This window comes from Morone saxatilis, unplaced genomic scaffold (assembly GCF_004916995.1).
Source record: "Morone saxatilis isolate NCDOM2014 unplaced genomic scaffold, NCSU_SB_2.0 Contig18, whole genome shotgun sequence".
In the NCBI taxonomy this organism is placed as follows: Eukaryota; Metazoa; Chordata; class Actinopteri; family Moronidae; genus Morone; species Morone saxatilis.
The window spans coordinates 18,854,043-18,872,762 of record NW_023339740.1 but is presented as its reverse complement, the minus strand read 5'-3'; the positions used below and the strand labels follow the sequence as shown (position 1 = coordinate 18,872,762).

Here is an 18,720-nt window from a genome sequence, read left to right as displayed (position 1 = left end):
GGGGAAGCAGGAACAGGGCAGACAAATAGATAGATATCAACAGTAAGCCAAAGGTGATGCTATTAACTAGATAGACATCAGATAGCTATAATTGAGCTTTTCAACATGCTGGAAGCTGAACTACAAAAATAACAGTGGATCAATGGCGAGTCAAAGTTGCTAGAAACTACAAAACAACCTACTGAAAGAAAGGTTACATTTAATCTGTTTAATAATTTTGATTATTATAATATTCATGAAAACACAGTCTATGCTACTTTAACATTTACTTGTATTTTTCAATTTTTTTTTCTGTTGTATATTCCAAAACAGATTCAGCAGGTTATTAAAAGCAGAAAAGGTCAATTAACTCACTCTCAGACCAGGAGCTCCACCCAGTCCTTTCTCTCCAGACTTGCCAGGCTCACCCTAATCACAACAGAAACAAAAGACAGCGATTAGTCACAGGGCCGCCACGGATGATTAGCTTGGTCCTCTATTTCGGGAGGCGAGAGATACACAGAGATGCACATCAAATGGCATAAAATTGTTCAATAGTACTCCAGGTGTTGTAGTTTCTGTTTCTGATCGAGGGACTTATTTTTAGAAAGGACAAATAAAACAACAAAGAAAACAAAGTTGTGTTGGCCTAAAATCTATTATGTGAAAACAGGTGAAGATTTGTTCCTATACAGACAACACCTTTAGCTTGGTTAAGCATTCATATATTTAAATATATGTACAGCATATATGTATAAAATTACTCACAGTTGCTCCCTTGGGTCCGGGGAATCCCATGACACCAGGCTGTCCACGGGCTCCCTGTGGGCCTGGGGGTCCTGGGCGACCATCCTCACCAGGAGCTCCCTAGTCAAAAAAAGTGAAATAAGAATCCAATTAGATCATTTACGCAGTATGAGCAATCATGTAGTCATGATAACGTTTGTGTAAATGCTAAATCACACTTGGATTCAGACTGGGAATGTGTAATGGAAAGGAATAATTGCTCAGAGGATCTGGTCAGAATTGGGTCTGGAGGTTTGCAGTGGGGTCTAGCAGTGACATGTCCAGCATGACCCAAGGATATGCAATAGTTACTCAGTTTGTTGAAATTTCCATTGAGCCTAGAATAAATAAATAAACCCTTCAGGGGTAAACTAGGAAAGCCAGGAAGTAAAGAAATAGCAGATCAGTCCATCAATCATTATCAGTCTGACCATATGCCAATCCATCAGTCAATTAAAACATGAAATAACTGCTTAATCTCTCAGTAAACCTTAATGCTTTAATGAAACATAGTCCCTGAGCAGCAAACATAACGTTCATATAGCCAACATAAAACGATTAAAATATGAAAAGGATGTGTGATAATAGCGCAGCAGCACTTTCAGAACTTCAAAGTGTTTCCAGTTTACCAAAAAAGGTTGCACTTTATGATGCATGAATGGCGACAGCTCAGTAGTCTACATGAGGAGTCAGTGAAAAGTTTTTTGTAAACACTTTTATAGAACTTTCGACTAAAGAAATGGATTATACTGAAAACAACAGATTAAGAGTTAGCATGGAAAACAAGGATCCATCTAGCCATGAGATCCATGAAGCAGAGACAGTTCAGCCTGAAACACAAACACCACTGGGGATCTGCCTGGTGGATAATGGGTGGATAAATATCCTGCAATTCAATTTAATGAATGCACTTATGAGTCATTATGTGATGAGAGCATATTTGGTAAAATTATAAGTCTCTCCCTGCTTTACATGTGATATTTAAAAAAAAACAACACACAGTTGATCGTGCTGGGTGAGGATAAATACTGTGTAATTGCTTTTATTGATTCATGAATACTCAAAAACAGCAGTACAACAGGATGAAATGCACTTACAGAAGGTCCAACTTTGCCTTGAGGACCAGCGTCACCAGGGCGTCCAGTCAGACCCTGTCATAGGAAGGAAGAAGAATAATAGAAACAGGTGAGTCATCAGACATCTCTATGCCGACATGTGCTTAAGACATGTGGGAACATATGACACAGTGGGAAACTGAATTTACACATCTGATTGGCTCTGTGTGCAACAAGCAACAGTTCAACACCTACTGATAGAGATGACTAAACTAAAATATGAATGAGAGCACACTTCAGTACACTGCTGTTAATGGGCTCACTACAGGTGCATTTTTATACTCCCTCTGTAGTGATTGCACACACTTGTGATGCTGTTGGGAAATTAAATCATTCTAGACAGAAGTACAAATGGTGTCCTGTTAAAACCATGTATCGGCAAAATTAGTAACTGCATTTTTCAGATAAAATGAGGGATTAAAGGGTTAAACAGATTTAGAGATTTCAAGTTGTTAAAGAGGAACTCCACCTATTTAAAAATACGTTTAAAAGTACAGCCTTTTTGCGGCTCAAGAGGTCAAATAAAAAAAAAAAAATCTGACCTCATGTCCACCTTAGGCTAGCGGCTCAAGGCTAAATTAGCTGCTACCAGCATAACACACCCAAATCTTCAATTAAATTGTCAGCGATCGAGTTGTGTTGTGGGTAATTTACACGATTTGACAAGGAAGATGAATGTGCGAAATAAAAGATATCATCAGTCCAAAAATGCTACAGTGCAATGCTAAATCAGTGAAGTACTCTTAACGGAGAACTGGCAACTGTTCCAAACTAGAACTTAGCTAGTTGCATTGTGGGGAACGTAGGATCCAGCGTTTTTGGATCTCGACCCGCACCATGGACTCAATTCATTTGTATCTCCTAACTCACTGGAGCACCACTTTAAGTGTTCCTTTTGTCCTTTTTCTTACTTATTCTCTACTAAATTAACCATTGAAAAAACAATTTGATTATCTAAAAAATACATTGTCACAAAGCAGAAGGCAGACAGCCTTGAGCTCATGACAAACTGACTTTTTAGAGATACATGGTTTTCACAAGACAGCAGAAATGTGGTCAACTGAGAATAAGAATACAGCAACAAATTAGGACTGTTCCCAGACCTTCAGCTAGACAATACTCTCTTAAATCTAAAGAATGGATGACATCTGACATTGTGTGTATTGTACTAACACTGATCTGTGTCACAATTACACAGGTAACAAAGTCAAATAGTAAAGCTTTACCTAGTAAAGATATATTGGAATTCATCTAAAAATCACTGATTATTTCCTTTTCCCCGCATGTTTTACAGCACATTTCTGAAGGTCAGCAACATCCAGATCCATGGTACTGTAGGTAAGGGACATGCTTACTCTGGCACCAGGCAGACCAGGTTCTCCAGGACGGCCAGGATCCCCGTTGGCACCCTTGGGACCACTGGCACCAGAGGGTCCACGCTCACCAGGGGCTCCCTGTGTTAGGAGAGAGAATAAAACAGGGGTTGGTCACTCAGTCAATCACTAAGGAGGCTACACTTCAATTCTCAAACCGCAGAGGAAATAAGTTTCCCTTTTAATAATGTGAGTTTCATTGACCTGCTGGAGATGAGAAGATTAAACTCTGACGGATTCATTTTGGGATAAATGAAATTGTTCAGGGGAGATAATGTTAAATGAGAGGCTGGCCTTTGCCGACATGGGACATGTAGGTCACTAGTGTGTGATGGGTTTCTGAGCTATGCTGCCATCTTGTGGCCACATTGTGGAGTTACATGTATCACTGAACTGATGAAGAAACAGGAGTGTTAGGAATCTCACTCTATGATTTATTGTTCTTCATTAACTCGTGTGTGGACCTTGAAGAAGCAATCCACTCATTACACGCTTCCTCAAACACAATATATCAAAACTGTACACCGCTTTGTGCAATATAGCTTGAATATATTATTATGAGTTAATGAGGTAACAAATTATCTCTCAGAGATGTCATCAGGAACAACTGAGTTAATAAAATGGTCAGTGAAGTCTTGCCAAAATAATGTCCATCCAGTTATTTTTTCTCTTACCACAGTGTAGTCAGATGTGACTAATGACTCAGTTTTTTAGTAATTTCCATTCAATATTTTCAGGTATAAGATAGATGGTCTTTTTCTTTATAAATGAATGCCTCTGAAAGACATTCTTAACCTCTTACAGTAAGCTTTGTGTTTGTAAGTGTTTTTACATTTATTATAAATGGCACAAATAATAATTTCTAGATTTATAGCTCTGTGAGAAATGCTAGTATGAAGCTGAAATATGCCTTAAAATGTTTTACTTGTTTAACATGTACTCAATTATTTTGGTCTTGTAACAACTAATATCAGACATTACCTAAATTGGATATAGTCTCTTATATTTAATTATTGTAATAATGCAAAGAAGCAGCATCTGAGTGCTGGAAAACTATCTTGCTTTTTTGCCCAGTTTGTGTTAAAATGGTAGGACACGTGCACAGGTTCAACTGCAAGTGACAAAAGAAAAATCGTATTCCTATACAGGCCAGTTTGAAGCCCAGAGAACGCTAACTGTCGGCTCTCTAAAAAGTGCTACAGCAGAATTCTGCAGAGACGTACGAAATGTTAGACAGGTAGGTTTTTAAGTTCTGATGACACTACAGTTAACCACACTACCAGAATAGTAAGAGCTGTATCTTTTCCTTGGTTGGATTTAAAGGTTAGTGAGTCAAATTAAGTGAAGTTGAATTATAATATGTGGTGCTGTAATTTTACAGTAAGTCCTGTGACAACCTTGTGATTAAGTGATTCAGAAATGTTATTTTCTCACTGCAGCAGTCAAACACAAATATAAACCCAATGGGAATATTGGACCATCATTGTTAATAGCAATTTCCAAATGCAATAAGCAGCAGATGGTATACGTTAATTATCATTTTCACAGATTTTCCCCCGTGACTATTGATGCATCAGCTGCATAAATTTCCTTATCTTCCTCTGCCAGATCTGTAGCCTCTAAAATCATGCATGTTCATTTTCTCTCTCACAGCAGATTTTCTGTTCCTACAGCAATAATAAAGCAATTTCTCAGGAACGGGTGAAACTGTGATGATACCTCACCTTGAGACCAGCCAGACCGTCTTGACCAGGGAAACCACGGTTACCAGGGGCTCCCTGGACAGAAAACACAAAAACAGTGTAACAATTATGATTATAAGAACAATATCTAGTCCCTGAATCTCATACAGGTTCCCAGGTGGGGGCCAACTAAATATTTTAAATTTAATTTGATGAAAATATCTCCAAATGGGCAATAAACATACCTATACAATTCATCACTGGTTCATCAGTGACAAAAACATTCCCATAAGAATTTTGTGGGACGAAACTTAATCAAATACAAAAATATTGACCAACCTCTGATCTATAAATCTACACCGGAGGTGTTCTTCTCTAGCAGATTGTTGCAAAGCAACAAACAACAACATTTAATAGAACCTGTTTTCAAACAATATGATGTTACTCACTCTCTCTCCAGGAGGTCCAAGTGGTCCAGCAGCACCAGGCTCACCCCTGGGTCCTCTCTTGCCCTCTTCTCCTTGTGGGCCAGTAGGTCCCTGAAGACCAGCTGGTCCCTGGAGATCACATCCGTAACATAACATGTTATTACAGGAAGAAAAAAAGACTTAAAAAAAGCGAAATTTAATTTAATTTGACTACTGTAACGATTGCACATGCAAAGATTAATGTGAGGAATTCAGCACCAGGAAGAAAAGCTCATGACTATTTCTCAGTCGACATGAGAAACCCTCAGAAGCATTCAGTCAGTTCATGTAATTTAATTTGAAGTATCTATAATCTGTTGATTAGAACATTTAATTGATCTCAGAAGTGGTTGTTATGCACACTTATTGTTTGGCTAGATACTGTAGATATCAGTATTCTGATTAAGCTAAATAGGTGAGCAATCAGGGAATACAAGGACAATAAAATAAAATAAAACTCACAATTTCTCCTTTGGGTCCAGCCTCTCCCTTGAACCCTGGAATACCTGGGTCTCCCTACACAATAATGGACAAACAGACAAGTAGCCGGTTGTTACCATCATTTCTGTGCCATGTTATTATTTGGAACATAAATGAATGATTAATTAAGTAATGATTCAGTGAGTACATACAGATGTTCCCTTGGGCCCGAGAGGTCCAGTTGCTCCTTGAGGCCCAGGAGGCCCACGAGGTCCAGGGAAACCAGGAGCCCCAGCAATACCAGGAGCACCCTACAGAGAAAGAGAGAGAGAGGGAGAGACATGATATCAATCCGCTGGTTTAACACTCTCACATGTCTGAATGGATGTAGTCCACAGTAGGAGACCAATGATTTTACTGTAAGCGAATAACATGTCAGTGTAACTTTCATTCTCCTTAAAATCAAATGTATTAGACATGCAAATTATGTGCAGTGATGATTGTGATCCCTTCTGAAACTGAGTGTGTGAGAAAAACATCAGCTGCACTTCTACTGTACAATAAATGGGAAAATACACAGTCAGTGGGTGGCAGAATTACAAACATGAGTTTAACACTTACAGCTGATCCTTTGGATCCGGGGATACCATCAGTACCGGGGTTTCCCTGTAGAGAAAAAGAGACAAAGCAATTGAATGCACTGCAACAATCATATTATTCATTCATTGTTATGGGAGTGATTGGTGTAATGTTAAAATATATTGTCATTAACAGTCTCTCTACAGCTCAGTTCTCTGTACGAATTATAATCTGAAAACTGTCAACAATAAACCATTGCACTGCCTCAACATACTGTGTATCATGACTTTTAGGTCATACTTTGCCATAGTTAATTTACTATGTTTTAAATGCATGGTTATAGCATCACTTACAGAAGCGCCAGAGGGTCCGGGTGATCCAGGAGTGCCAGACTCTCCACGGGGTCCCTGAGCACCCTCAGGTCCACGAGCACCAGTAGGACCAGCTTCACCCTGGTTAGCAACAGAACAAAGAGAAATTTAAGTACATATGATAATTGACAATCAGCTAAAAAAAAAATCCTACAGTAAATAAGCCACAGAAAAGTAGAATGCTGGTGGCAATACATTTCCCATATAAATTAAAAAGTCAGTTATTTTTTGCCAATAGGCTAACACAGGTCTGATATTAAACAACGACAAGGTCATGTAATAGGAAATAAGAAGAGATGGGATTCAACCAGCAGTTTAACTGAATTTACATAGCTTTTTATCAAATATGTGCTCAAACATGCAATAGACTGGAGACTTTATGTCTTAAGACGCATTTATACCCTAAAAGTAGAAATGTACACATGGCAATGAGCTTGAAGATTTTAAAAAATTAAGTTAGAAATCAACAAAAAAAACCTCACGTGTGAAATGTAAGAGAGGAACTCATCTGATAGGATTAGCTGAGATGGACATACGCTTTTATCTAGAATCTACCTTATAATGGGAAAAAACTTTTTAATATTAATAAAAAATAATATTACATTGTAAGGTATACATTTAAAGACACCCCAATATTGCAAATATGTAAATAAAAAACAACAACAACCAAAAAGAAAACTTAAACTCTGATAAATGAATGGGGTCTAATACTAAACCTGAATGTGAGATATCAATATTGCTAAGCAACAAATTATTGACAGTTCAGGCTGCTAATCTCACATGACACTAATAACTAGTTCAAACAACACACCCACCTAAGCCTATTCTATACTCCTTGCCTTGTCGATAATTACAGTTTAGCTATATTGAATGAAAGTAATCCTACTTCCTGCTGTGACAATGACTCCATTCACCACTGTTACAATTGCTATCTAGCTACATCAAATGCCAACTTAGACAGGTTACTGGAGGGGGAACACAAATTGACAAGGAAACAGACTTGGACACAACACTGGTGTTGCCCTGTAGTGATGGCCAAAGCACTTCTTTTAAGTGTACTGAATAATTGGAATCAGTTCATTAAAAAAGTGACCGTTCAGTGCTTGTAGTCCCACCCAACTGAAACATGGCTGAACATTCAGTTCAGCTTGCTAAAGTGAACTGATAACGGTCGCTTATGAAGTATAAGCCAGTGTATTGAAAATGTAGATTTAGAAGACACTGTTTGCAAACTGAAAGCTGCACTAACAGTCCTACCCTATTATTTAAAGCATGTAAATTATGATGAAATTTAATTATTAAATAAAATATTTGTTAATACTTCTTTAGTGACTGTCTAGCACTCAGGGCTCACATTTACTGTGTAGGACGTTCTGTGAATGAATCACTGATCATGCACTGTTCCCTTGCAGTGAAAGGACCTGAGACACCACATATTAAAAACTATAAAAGGTGAAGGGTTTTTTTTTTAATTCAGGCATTGTCAAATGTAACCTAGCTCCTTTTTAAATGCATTTGTCTGACTGAGAGCTCAGCTGATTGTTTCAGGAAGTGATTCAGTTCAGTTTGGTCAAAACATTGGTTCAAACCAAAGTTTTACAGTATTTGCTGTTTCGGCTAACATGTAGGCTACACTATGTCATGAGTAGATCTCTGTTTTCCCCGTTTCTGTGCTTCTGTCTGCAGATGCTGCTCTACTTTGGCTACCTGCTTATTTCTGATCTTTTGTATAAAGTATTCATTTTTTACGTATAGTGAATTTATTCCTTGTAGTTGCTTTTGATTGTGCATTGTGAAGCTGTAATGCTGTTAGTTTACACAGTGATGGAATATGTTGGTTTTGTGGCATGTTTCCTCCTTGTTGCTGTTGTTTTGGGGACCTTATGTTGTCTTGCACACTGCCCATTTATTCACATTATTTCCCTGTATTAGTAGCTTGATAGGAACCTATATGACTTTTGTCACACTCACATAAAAAATTTTTTCACACACAAATTAAAGTATTGACATGTGTGACATCTTGCTCCTGCTGCACTCATTGCCACTATGAGTGCAGCCAATGTATTGTCATCTGCTACATTTCATAATAAATAATTACCTTGATGATTTTAACATGTAAGTTAATAATTATCTGCTTCTTAGCCTGCTGAGGAATATTAAACTAGGTTGAGGTCCATCGCAATTCACTAAATATTATACTGATGAGGTCAGAGCATAAACACCAAATTATTAACTCTGCACATGCTACTGACATAGTACATCTGTGAGTGGGCTGATTAAAATTAATTAACTATTTGAATATTATTTAATTACTTTGCTCAGAAACACATTGGTGTCACACACCACTAAAATTAGATTTCAATACTTATAAAATAGTAGCGTTTAAATGAACCAAATAATCTGTTGACTTGTTACAAAGTGTGCTATCCAAATCGAGGTGCATAATGTTTTGCAGACCTTCTGGTTCAGTATAAAAGTAGGACTCGTTCAAAGGAACACTAGCCAGAGATTTTACCATACTGGTGGTATGCAGCTTTTTCAGCATGTTGGTGAATGGCATTCCTTTGCTATTGCTGCAGCTTTGTAGAATGTGCAGACTCAATAGTATGACATAATAGAGTTTGTAAATGTTTGTGAAAATGGTGATGTGTAGTGTATTGAATTATTCTTTCCCCAAAGCCTACTGTCAATGCCAATATTTTACTGGCTCTAAATCTAAGGAGACAAGTGGGACAAAAGGAGAAGCATCTGCCAGTTTCTTTAAAGTTATGGAAAAAATTCTCAGCATTTTAGAGGCGTAGAGGTAGCTCAGCTGTAGTTAAATAATATAACATGCTGAGACTCAATCACTGCTCAGTAAAAGATGTCTTGGTTAAATCTTTTCAGTTCAGGAGTACGGTTTATTCAGTTGAGGTTCAGATAACGGTGTTGTTTCAGTCTTGCTAGCTCTTTTATTGTGTTAGTCTTGGGTCCTTTTTAACTGCACAGCATTGCTCAAAGAGGAAGAGACTAAAATGTGGCTGCATTTCATGAGCACTCAGGCAGGCTCCTGAAGGTACAGTACAATAACAAAATGAGATTTTAACATTCCTCACCATGGGACACTTCCCATGAATAGAATATTACAAAGTCGCACAAAAACACACATTCACACACAGGTTCACAAACTCTCCTGTAGACCAACATAAAATGTTTAAGGGTGTAAGATGATACAGCAAATAAACACACACACATACACACATTTTCACATCTTGAGCTGAGTTTGCCTTGATTACTTCAAGGGGTAACTCCTGGATTTTGTAAAGAGATACTCCACTTGTAATTCCTAAAAGATTTCCCAAACTATCAAGGGGCTTACAGAAGAAAAGTAAACCACCAGCACTGGGCCCTCAAGCACAGAACTGAGCATGTCTGCCATGCAGGAGGAATAAATCACATGGAAAGCAGAGAGGGAAAAGAAGAAAAAGACAGTGAGAGAGAGTGAGAGAGGGAGAATAACACGTTTAAACCCCCTCCTCCCTTATTTTCCGCACAGATGAAAGCTTAAAGCACTTTTCAATGCAGACCAGCTCTCTCTCCGATTTCACTAAAGCATTTCAACTTCTCCCCACAAAATCCTCCTTGAGCTGTGTGCCGCCATTTTCTGAGATATTAACTTTTTTATTTGATTCAATAAAGTCTTATTCCAACAACACAGAATTCACATAAAACACATTTTTGCACCTGTTAGACAAACAGCTGTTTTTTTTTTAGAGAAAAAGTCCAACTTAAGAGGACCATTATGTTGGCTATTAACTTTTCTCATAGAAATGAAGGGACAGATACAGACAACACAGTCACAGTGTAGCGTGAAGATGAAGAGAAAGTTGGGGTATTATTTAGGTAACTTGTGACTCACCTTTGAACCAGGAGAGCCAGGGAAGCCTGGAGCTCCAGAAGGACCGACAGGGCCCTACAGAGAAAAAAGACAGTCTGTCAGCTCAGCTGTTAATCATCCAGGTGTAGAGGTTACTATCATACTGCAGTCGGGGGTTTTATGTGGAGAAGTGAGGATGGATTTCATCTACAGTATTTCTTACTCAAAGCAAATGATGAAAACGAAAAAACAAACAAAAAACTGATGAAAATAAATTAAATGAGACTAATTATACTTACTGGGGGACCAGCAGGACCGGGCAAGCCATCATTTCCACGTGCTCCCTGCATAAACAACACATTATCAGCACATGGCATCAAAACCTTCGGTCCTATATGTTTTTATTATTAATGGGACATAAATACTTTTACACAAATCAGGACACTACCTTTGAATTACAGTAAACTGTAAAAATATGCTCCCAAGCTCTGTAGTAGAAACTAATAAAGCAAAGAAAAGCATATAATCCAAGTTTTAGATAAGAAGATGACACTCACAGCAGCTCCACTGGGTCCAGGACGTCCTCTCTCACCAGGCAAACCACGAGGTCCCTGCATGGGTGAGGGGGAGGAGAAGAAACAATCAGTTTACTGTTATAAATTAGACTGGATTATAGATTTTTTTTTTGTTTTCACGTGTTGTTGTAATGTCAAGAGGTACACACCATCGGTCCAGGAGCGCCATTCTCTCCAGGAGCACCAGACTCACCCTAAAGGGAGGAAACAACATCTAGCTGTTAGTATGGCAAGGCAACCTTAAATAAGCAACCTATGGTTAGTAATCTTGGCAACAGCTACTCCTCCTTGAGTCTGTATACATTGTAGTTTGGTGGAACACTTATTAACTAACACCAATTAACTATCAATGAAAAATCACCTCATACCAGTAGTTATTTTACTTTTACTTGATTCACCACCGTCAACATGGAGAGACATACACAAACAGTGAAGTGGTGCCTTAATTAACAAGGACACAGTGGATACACACACAGAATAAAATCCTACCTTAGACCCAACAGCGCCAGTCTCTCCCTTTGCACCATCAAGACCTGGATAACCCTAAAAAACAGAGCAGAGACGGTACACAGTTATAAAAATGAATATAAGAACGCAACACAATTAATAACCAAATTTTCCTGGAATCATTTATAGACAACAAACACACTCACTCTGTGTCCTTTGATGCCAGGCAGGCCAGGAGTTCCTGGGAATCCACGAGCTCCCTGTGATACAACAGGAGAGATGATGCAAGAGATTAATTCACAGCAAAGGCAAAGAAGACGAAGCTAAGAGTGTAGAATAATTTTGCTATCAAGACTTCCTCCACTGGATGGAACAGGTTACATCGAGGCAGATTTCCCCCAAACACTAAAATGTGTTTTAAAGTTATTTCCATTAAATTGTAATTATCTATTGAAAGCAAAACTTTAGTCTAGGTTTGGCTCCCGGTAATACGGGCCACATGGGATCTTCAGACCAAATAAAAAAGCTCTGATTCTTGGCTTGAGATGATAAATGACTCCAACTGAAACTCATAACATAATTATAATGAAAGTAATTTACAGGTTTGAACTCAAAATATAGAAACACTCTGTCTAGTAATCCATCAATACTGTCAGTTATGCTGCTTTATTGCATAATCAATGTAAAGTAAAATGTAAGAATACACTGACAAGATGAGATGATTATGTTATTTTGAAATGACAGCATCACTACAGTGTAACTGCATGTAAAGTCTGTTATATTAAAGTAAAGTAAATAAAGATTGTGTAGTTCCCCCAAATTAGATTATCTTTAACCAAAGAATCTTCTTCAGTCTGTGAGCTGATATTAAAAACTCATTTAACTTAATTACATTATATCAAGAGAGACTCCCCACAATTAAAATCAACAGCCTGAGAAATCTCACCTGAGGTCCAGCAGGTCCACGCTCGCCTGATTTGCCAGGTTTGCCAGCCTCCCCCTAAAACAGAAAAAGTAATATTTAAAAAAAAGGTCAGACACTAACCCATGGTGAGCTACCATGGCGCTCCCATTATGTAAAAATTGTATTAAAAAAATAATCTATGACTGTCATGTAAGTTCTCCTTTTAAAATATAAAATTCTGAACTGTATATTTAATGCTAATGTTGGTGTGAGAGGGAGCACTCCTAGTGGACACATTGTGACATGTCATGTCTGCTGCCATCATGTGGCTACAAGTAGGAATTACATTTTTATGTCTATGACCCCAGTGTCAGGAAAATAAGAATTTCAGAATAAATGAAAAACGCTATATGAAATATTTGAACACATTGGCTATTTCACAGACTAAAAAAGGTAATTAATGCAAACTCCATTAGTGCAGCATGAGTGCTGTGTTTGGTCACAATAACCAACTACAAAAGACAGGTCACTTCTATGTCTGGTCTACAGTCTGACAACATATAATTTAAGTGTATTGCCATAATAGCATACATACTGTGGTATCGTCAGAGTTGCTGAGTTAGCTTCGACCACAAATCCTGTATTTTCTATAGTAGTATAGCAGAAATAATACTAAACTAAAAATGTCGAACACTGTATAACACTTTGAAAGACCAACAAGATGTTGAAATTACATTCAGAGCAAAATGATACACAAAGGTAGAGCAGTAAGCTAGAATAATTTAGCTGAGCTTGCAAAAATACTATGAGGAGCAAACAGAGACCATTAAAATCAATTTATAATGGAGACACTGTGCGATATAATAGTATCATTAAAACAAATAAATAAAAATAAAATTGTGAGAATTTACTTGTCTTTCTGGTGGTTTTAGATCAAGTTTAAAGGACATTCGGCAGAGATATTTTACAGAATACAGCCACAATAGGTGATATGAGGACAGTAATTTAGCTTCACTAAATAATGTATCTGACTTTTCAGACATCCTAGTTACGTTATGACAGATACACTTACATCATCTCCAGGTTTTCCAGAAGGTCCAGGGGGGCCACGAGGACCCATGGGGCCCTATAAGTAAGGAGAAAACAAGCAAAGGTGAGACACAGTTTCCTTTTGTAACCAACAGAGGGCAACATTTAGACTCCTGCTCTTTTACTTTACAACCAGCTCTACACTTCAGCACATTACTTTATTTACCATTTGAACTGTATAAGTGAGACTTGCTTTCTAATTAAGGTGAACCTCCTTGTGTAAAAGCACATAAACTGAATTACATTCCTGAACAACAGTGTTACCATTCTTAATCACAGAATTTTCCAATGACAGGAAATCAGAATCAGAAGGATTTATAGGCAAGATTAGGCCAAAGAGATTGGAACAAATGCTTTGAAATCCTTATCCAAAATCCTTAGTACAAAGTTCAGATGTTTCCATCTTTGTTCTTTCTGTCTGCCAGTTTCTTTCTCAGCTTTCTCACTTAATGTGTCGATAGGACTATTGGTTCTGTCACTATTTTTCCATCTAAGTGACCTTTGTCTTTCTTTTTTCTGTTAGTCTGTCTTGACTAAGCAGGTGGAAATATAGACAGAAAACTTGATTAAACACTGACTTGCAATAATATAAGGGGGATGACATATTAAGAATATATTTATTTTCCTTCCTTCCTTTCCGAATTAGGTAATTAAAGGCAGCTTGTTGGTAATTTTATGCTCAGATGGAATACACCATCTTTGACTCAGTGTGATTTCAAAGGCTAAAATTATCTCAGGTCTTTACAAACACTCGACCAAAACTGTGACCTTTCTACAACTGTCAAGTTATTTTCTGGAAGGAGGCTTGATTTTAATCGCACATAATGATGTACTGGAGAACATTTAGAAGAGAGGCCACCTCAGAGGCTGCACATGTGAACTCCACAGGAGCAGATTAACGCAGCAGAGGGGGAGACCCTGCATTACCGACCTGCTGAGGGAACGGGAAGGACAAGGGAGGGTGGGTAGTCTGATTTCTGGAAGGTAAGTCAGAGTGGAAACTACACATGGGGTAAGTAAGGATAAAGAGGGGTAGAGCTGGGGCAGCAAGGAGGTAGAAAACTAAAAGCAGGGTCTTTGGTCTGGTAGGGAATTATTGGAGGAGAAATATAACATGGGTTTGAGACACTGTAAGCATTGACTGAAGAGGGTTGTAAATGTTGAAACTGAAGGAGCCGACTGGTCAAATACAGAAGGATACAGAAGTTAGCGGTGAGCAATGAAAGGTTAGAAAGTGTTAGGAAACGTTATGGGAATGTAGTATAGCTATGGTGAGGTAGCAGTGACTAACGTTTCCACATGAAGAACAAATACAATATGGATGCGATGACCGCTACACTATAATATGTATATTATCTAGTTGTGCCACACTATTTTTGACATCTTTTAAAAAGTCAAACAGACATAAAAGCAGAGAAAGAATGAGATTTAAAAAAGAAGAAGAGGTTAATACTATGCTTTACAATATAGAAAGTATTTTAAATAAACTGTGTAGTGTAAACTGGAGCAAGGACTCTGTGGGATACTTACAGATTGTCCGGGCTCTCCAGCTTCTCCTGGGTTGCCTTGGAAACCTTGTGGGCCCTGGGAAGTAGAAAGAAGAGACAGGCTGTTTAATGAGAGTGAAACTTTTTATATGCATTGTCTGAGAGGAGGTTAAATAAAAATAAAATTAAAAAATAAATTAAACAGAAAATTAATTGCCAATTATCTAAATTACCATTTCAATAATTTTTTGAGCAAAAATTCAAAACAGTTCACTGGTATCAACTTCTTAAATTAATTAATTATTTCTGCTGGTTTTTATCAACTTTGAATAGCTTTGGGTTTTGTACTATTGGTCCGGCAAAATGAGCAAAAATAAGCATTTTTTTGTGTGTTCTATTTTCGGATATTTTACAGACCGAACAATCAATAAATCCAATTACAATCAATTAATTGAAGCGACTGAAAATAAATCATTAGTTGCAGCCATACATCTTGTAATGGCAACTGTCATTGAGTGGCAACAATTATATACACACTATGAATATGATTATGTAGTAAATCTGTGTAATTTGTAGATATTTAATTGCATATCTTAATTTATAGTTTAAAATGAAGAGTTAGTTGAATATATACATTCAACAAAATCAAGTACATAAGCACCTGCAGCAGTATTGAGTAAAACTACACCAACAGTTATTACAAATCTACTTCTTTGTAGCACGCTGCATCTCTGTCTGATTGTCTACGTTACAAACTGCAGCTTTGCTCAAAATTACACTACTTCCCTACATCTCTTAAGACAAAGTCTTCCCTGTTTGAGTCTTATCTACAACCATATAAAGGTGTCCAAGTTGAAAATCCTTCCCTCCAAATGTGGGCTCAGGGTGAGTAAAACCATCAAGTTGAGGCAAGTCAGCTGGCATTGCCTACAACTTAATAGCTTTACTCAGGAGGCTGGGAGGGCTGAAAGGGCTACAGGTGGAGCTTGGTTGCGGGTTAGAGAAAAAAAAAAAAAAAGGCTGGGTGTGTTTGTGGAGGCATAAGCCCATAGGCTCTGTGAACGGTAAACTGACAGGTGTTCAGCAGTATGTCCGGGTTGTGGCATAGGAAAAAGCCCTGCAGCCTGCAGCTGTGAGACCAAAGTATCCATGTGCCACCTTCCTCCGGAAAAAAGCAGACACTCGCAGTTAAAATAAGACTGTGTGTAAACACTGATCTCTGTCAGCCTGTGGCATCCACACGTTGGTGGACTTTTCATTGCCACTGGTCATTTTGGGGTCATTGTTGTTATTACTTGGGGGAAGTAGACAATCTTTCATATGTACACACAACATCAAGCATGTTACAATTATGAGATTTAACCAGAGTATCCTGTCTGTGATCGAACACAGGATCTCGTCTACAGGTGTAACACGGCTTGTGTGTTGTCTGGGGCATACAGGAGGTACTTACAGGTGCTCCGGTTGGGCCAGGTGGTCCTCTGGGACCCATAGGGCCCTAAGGGGAAAAGACAAGAGACACAACATCAGACTGATGACAAATAATCACATTCTCCACTAATATACACAGTTTCAACTACAAAAACACATAAAACAAACTAGTGCACCAATTTTTTTGTTATATTTTGCAGTTCTGAGTGTGGGTGTTGAGAGGAAAGAACTTGTTTTTGTCCACTTGAAGTTATAAAAAAAATATCACCTGCTTTGCCCTAAAGCTACAAAAAACTCAGCAGCTCTACTTGTCAAATCCATAAATCGTTTGAAATTCCTCACTGGCATTTTCTCTTGCTCTCTATCCTTCTCTGTTCACTGTCAACACCCCTCTTCTTCCTCTCTCAGCTTTTTTTCCCACCTGCTGTGTGTTGCTATAGTTCAAAGGTCACCAGTGGTAGTCCTGTACTCTTAAGTGTTTGAACTCTACATGACACTTTGACATGGAGTGAAAAACAACATAATGCTGAACTGTTTGGTTTTAGTGAAATGTCTCATCCCTAAATGTTTCAGGCATCAGAACAGGCGGTGAGATTTCTTCAAGTAAATTCTCTCTGTCTGAACCTTAATCTGCTCTGTGAGACCTTCTGGTTGAAGTCACATGCCAAAGTAATTTCTACTTCAACTTCATGCACCACTGCTCAAGAAGAGAAAATCACATTCTGTGGAGGTGATAAGCCAAATCCCCTGCTTGCTTCTTTTCTCTGTCTGCCTTTCCATCTCACACACACAAAACACACATACACAAAGAAAAAAACAGCTGTAGAAGGAATAATGGGACTGTAACAGTTGGCGTCAATAAATTCTTCAGTGAAAAAAACGCCTTGATTCAGATTACTTGTGACAGCTTTCCTGTTGGATAAAAACATATTCCTTTCAGTAGGCTCGCTTTTATAAACCCACATTTTAGCATCATGGTTATACTTAAAAAAGTCAGGGATGGCAGCCAAAGAAAACGTCACAGCACGACACAGTGGCCCTCAGAAGCGAATGAAAGTCACTTTTCATCGAGTGTGGGAAGCCTTTACCACAGCGGGTAGAAACGTATCAATGGGGCTCTATATAATCTTCAGGACTTCTGAATGTGTGTTTGAGGGACATGCATATGTGTGCTTATGTGTGTGTGCATACATTTGAGTAAGAGCGTTGTTCGTGTGTTTGATATGTAGGTGTACGGATATGAGTTGGAGTTCCAAGTAGGTGTATAAGGGGTTATAAGCTTCATTTGAGATTTAACAGCAGTCTGTTCTTTCACTGCTCTCTCCCCCAGCAGGCTGGCAAACGCCAAAGTAAATGTGGGCTGGCTTCAAAAAAGGACCCAGTATTGTGGCGAGCTCTCATACAGACATGTTGAAGGACAGGCAGTAGGAGTGAAGCCACACAGACTGCTGCTAACTGAGGGGATCTGATCAAATCCAGCTGCCCCCCCAACACCCACCCTCATCCTGGTGTCTCAAACCTCTGTTGGGCTGAGACACTGCCAAGCTGCTCTGCGGTTCCCTAAACCAAAATAGCTCCCAGTGTGCTCCTCACTCCATCACAGCCATGCCAGCTAGCCGACAGCAGCAGCAGTTTTTCATGGGCTTGAAATATAATAACCAACAATGGCTGTTTCCCCAATTTATAAAATTACCCCTCTGTACTGAGGTGTACATTTTCCATCAGGACCCAGAACGTTGTAGTTTCTTTTTTCCAATGCAGGGGGGTGACTTTTTATCTCTATATTTTCTCCCAAAACCATTAACAAAGTAGGGGACAAAAACATACAACAAATCTCTGGGATTAGTCTCGAATTGGTAGTCTTCCTTGTATCCTCCCATCCTTGATTACTTTAAATCCTTCATGGGTATCTCCTGTCCTGGTGACAAACAATGATGATGATGTGTCCATCTTGTAGTTTCCATATTTAATAACCATGTGATGCTTCTCTGGTTCAGGTAAGGAAGTTGTTTACGCCCCTCCAGGAAGGTAACATTTTTTAATGGGTCTTCAGGTGGAAAAAGAGTCTGTCAAATAATTTCTCCCTGCGCCTGACCCATCCATGACTGTAGCATCCAAGCAGATTCATAAGCAGCCGACTGTAAAAAAAAAAAAAAAAA

General features: G+C 38.4%; 1 protein-coding gene across 1 annotated transcript in view; it reads right to left on the bottom strand.

Annotated features, from left to right (window-relative positions):
• Positions 1 to 18,720, bottom strand: part of col2a1b (collagen, type II, alpha 1b) — a 47,199-nt gene that overhangs the window by 19,414 nt on the left and 9,065 nt on the right. Inside the window, exons 9-28 of the mRNA XM_035661963.1 lie at positions 16,584 to 16,628; positions 15,174 to 15,227; positions 13,627 to 13,680; positions 12,597 to 12,650; positions 11,857 to 11,910; positions 11,693 to 11,746; positions 11,353 to 11,397; positions 11,186 to 11,239; positions 10,928 to 10,972; positions 10,671 to 10,724; positions 6,755 to 6,853; positions 6,444 to 6,488; positions 6,035 to 6,133; positions 5,865 to 5,918; positions 5,385 to 5,492; positions 4,978 to 5,031; positions 3,236 to 3,334; positions 1,863 to 1,916; positions 748 to 846; positions 355 to 408 (exon numbers count right to left, since the gene is read on the bottom strand). Of these exons, the coding sequence (XP_035517856.1) occupies positions 355 to 408; positions 748 to 846; positions 1,863 to 1,916; positions 3,236 to 3,334; positions 4,978 to 5,031; positions 5,385 to 5,492; positions 5,865 to 5,918; positions 6,035 to 6,133; positions 6,444 to 6,488; positions 6,755 to 6,853; positions 10,671 to 10,724; positions 10,928 to 10,972; positions 11,186 to 11,239; positions 11,353 to 11,397; positions 11,693 to 11,746; positions 11,857 to 11,910; positions 12,597 to 12,650; positions 13,627 to 13,680; positions 15,174 to 15,227; positions 16,584 to 16,628 (1,278 nt within the window). The remainder of the gene's footprint in view (positions 1 to 354; positions 409 to 747; positions 847 to 1,862; positions 1,917 to 3,235; positions 3,335 to 4,977; positions 5,032 to 5,384; positions 5,493 to 5,864; positions 5,919 to 6,034; positions 6,134 to 6,443; positions 6,489 to 6,754; positions 6,854 to 10,670; positions 10,725 to 10,927; positions 10,973 to 11,185; positions 11,240 to 11,352; positions 11,398 to 11,692; positions 11,747 to 11,856; positions 11,911 to 12,596; positions 12,651 to 13,626; positions 13,681 to 15,173; positions 15,228 to 16,583; positions 16,629 to 18,720) is intronic.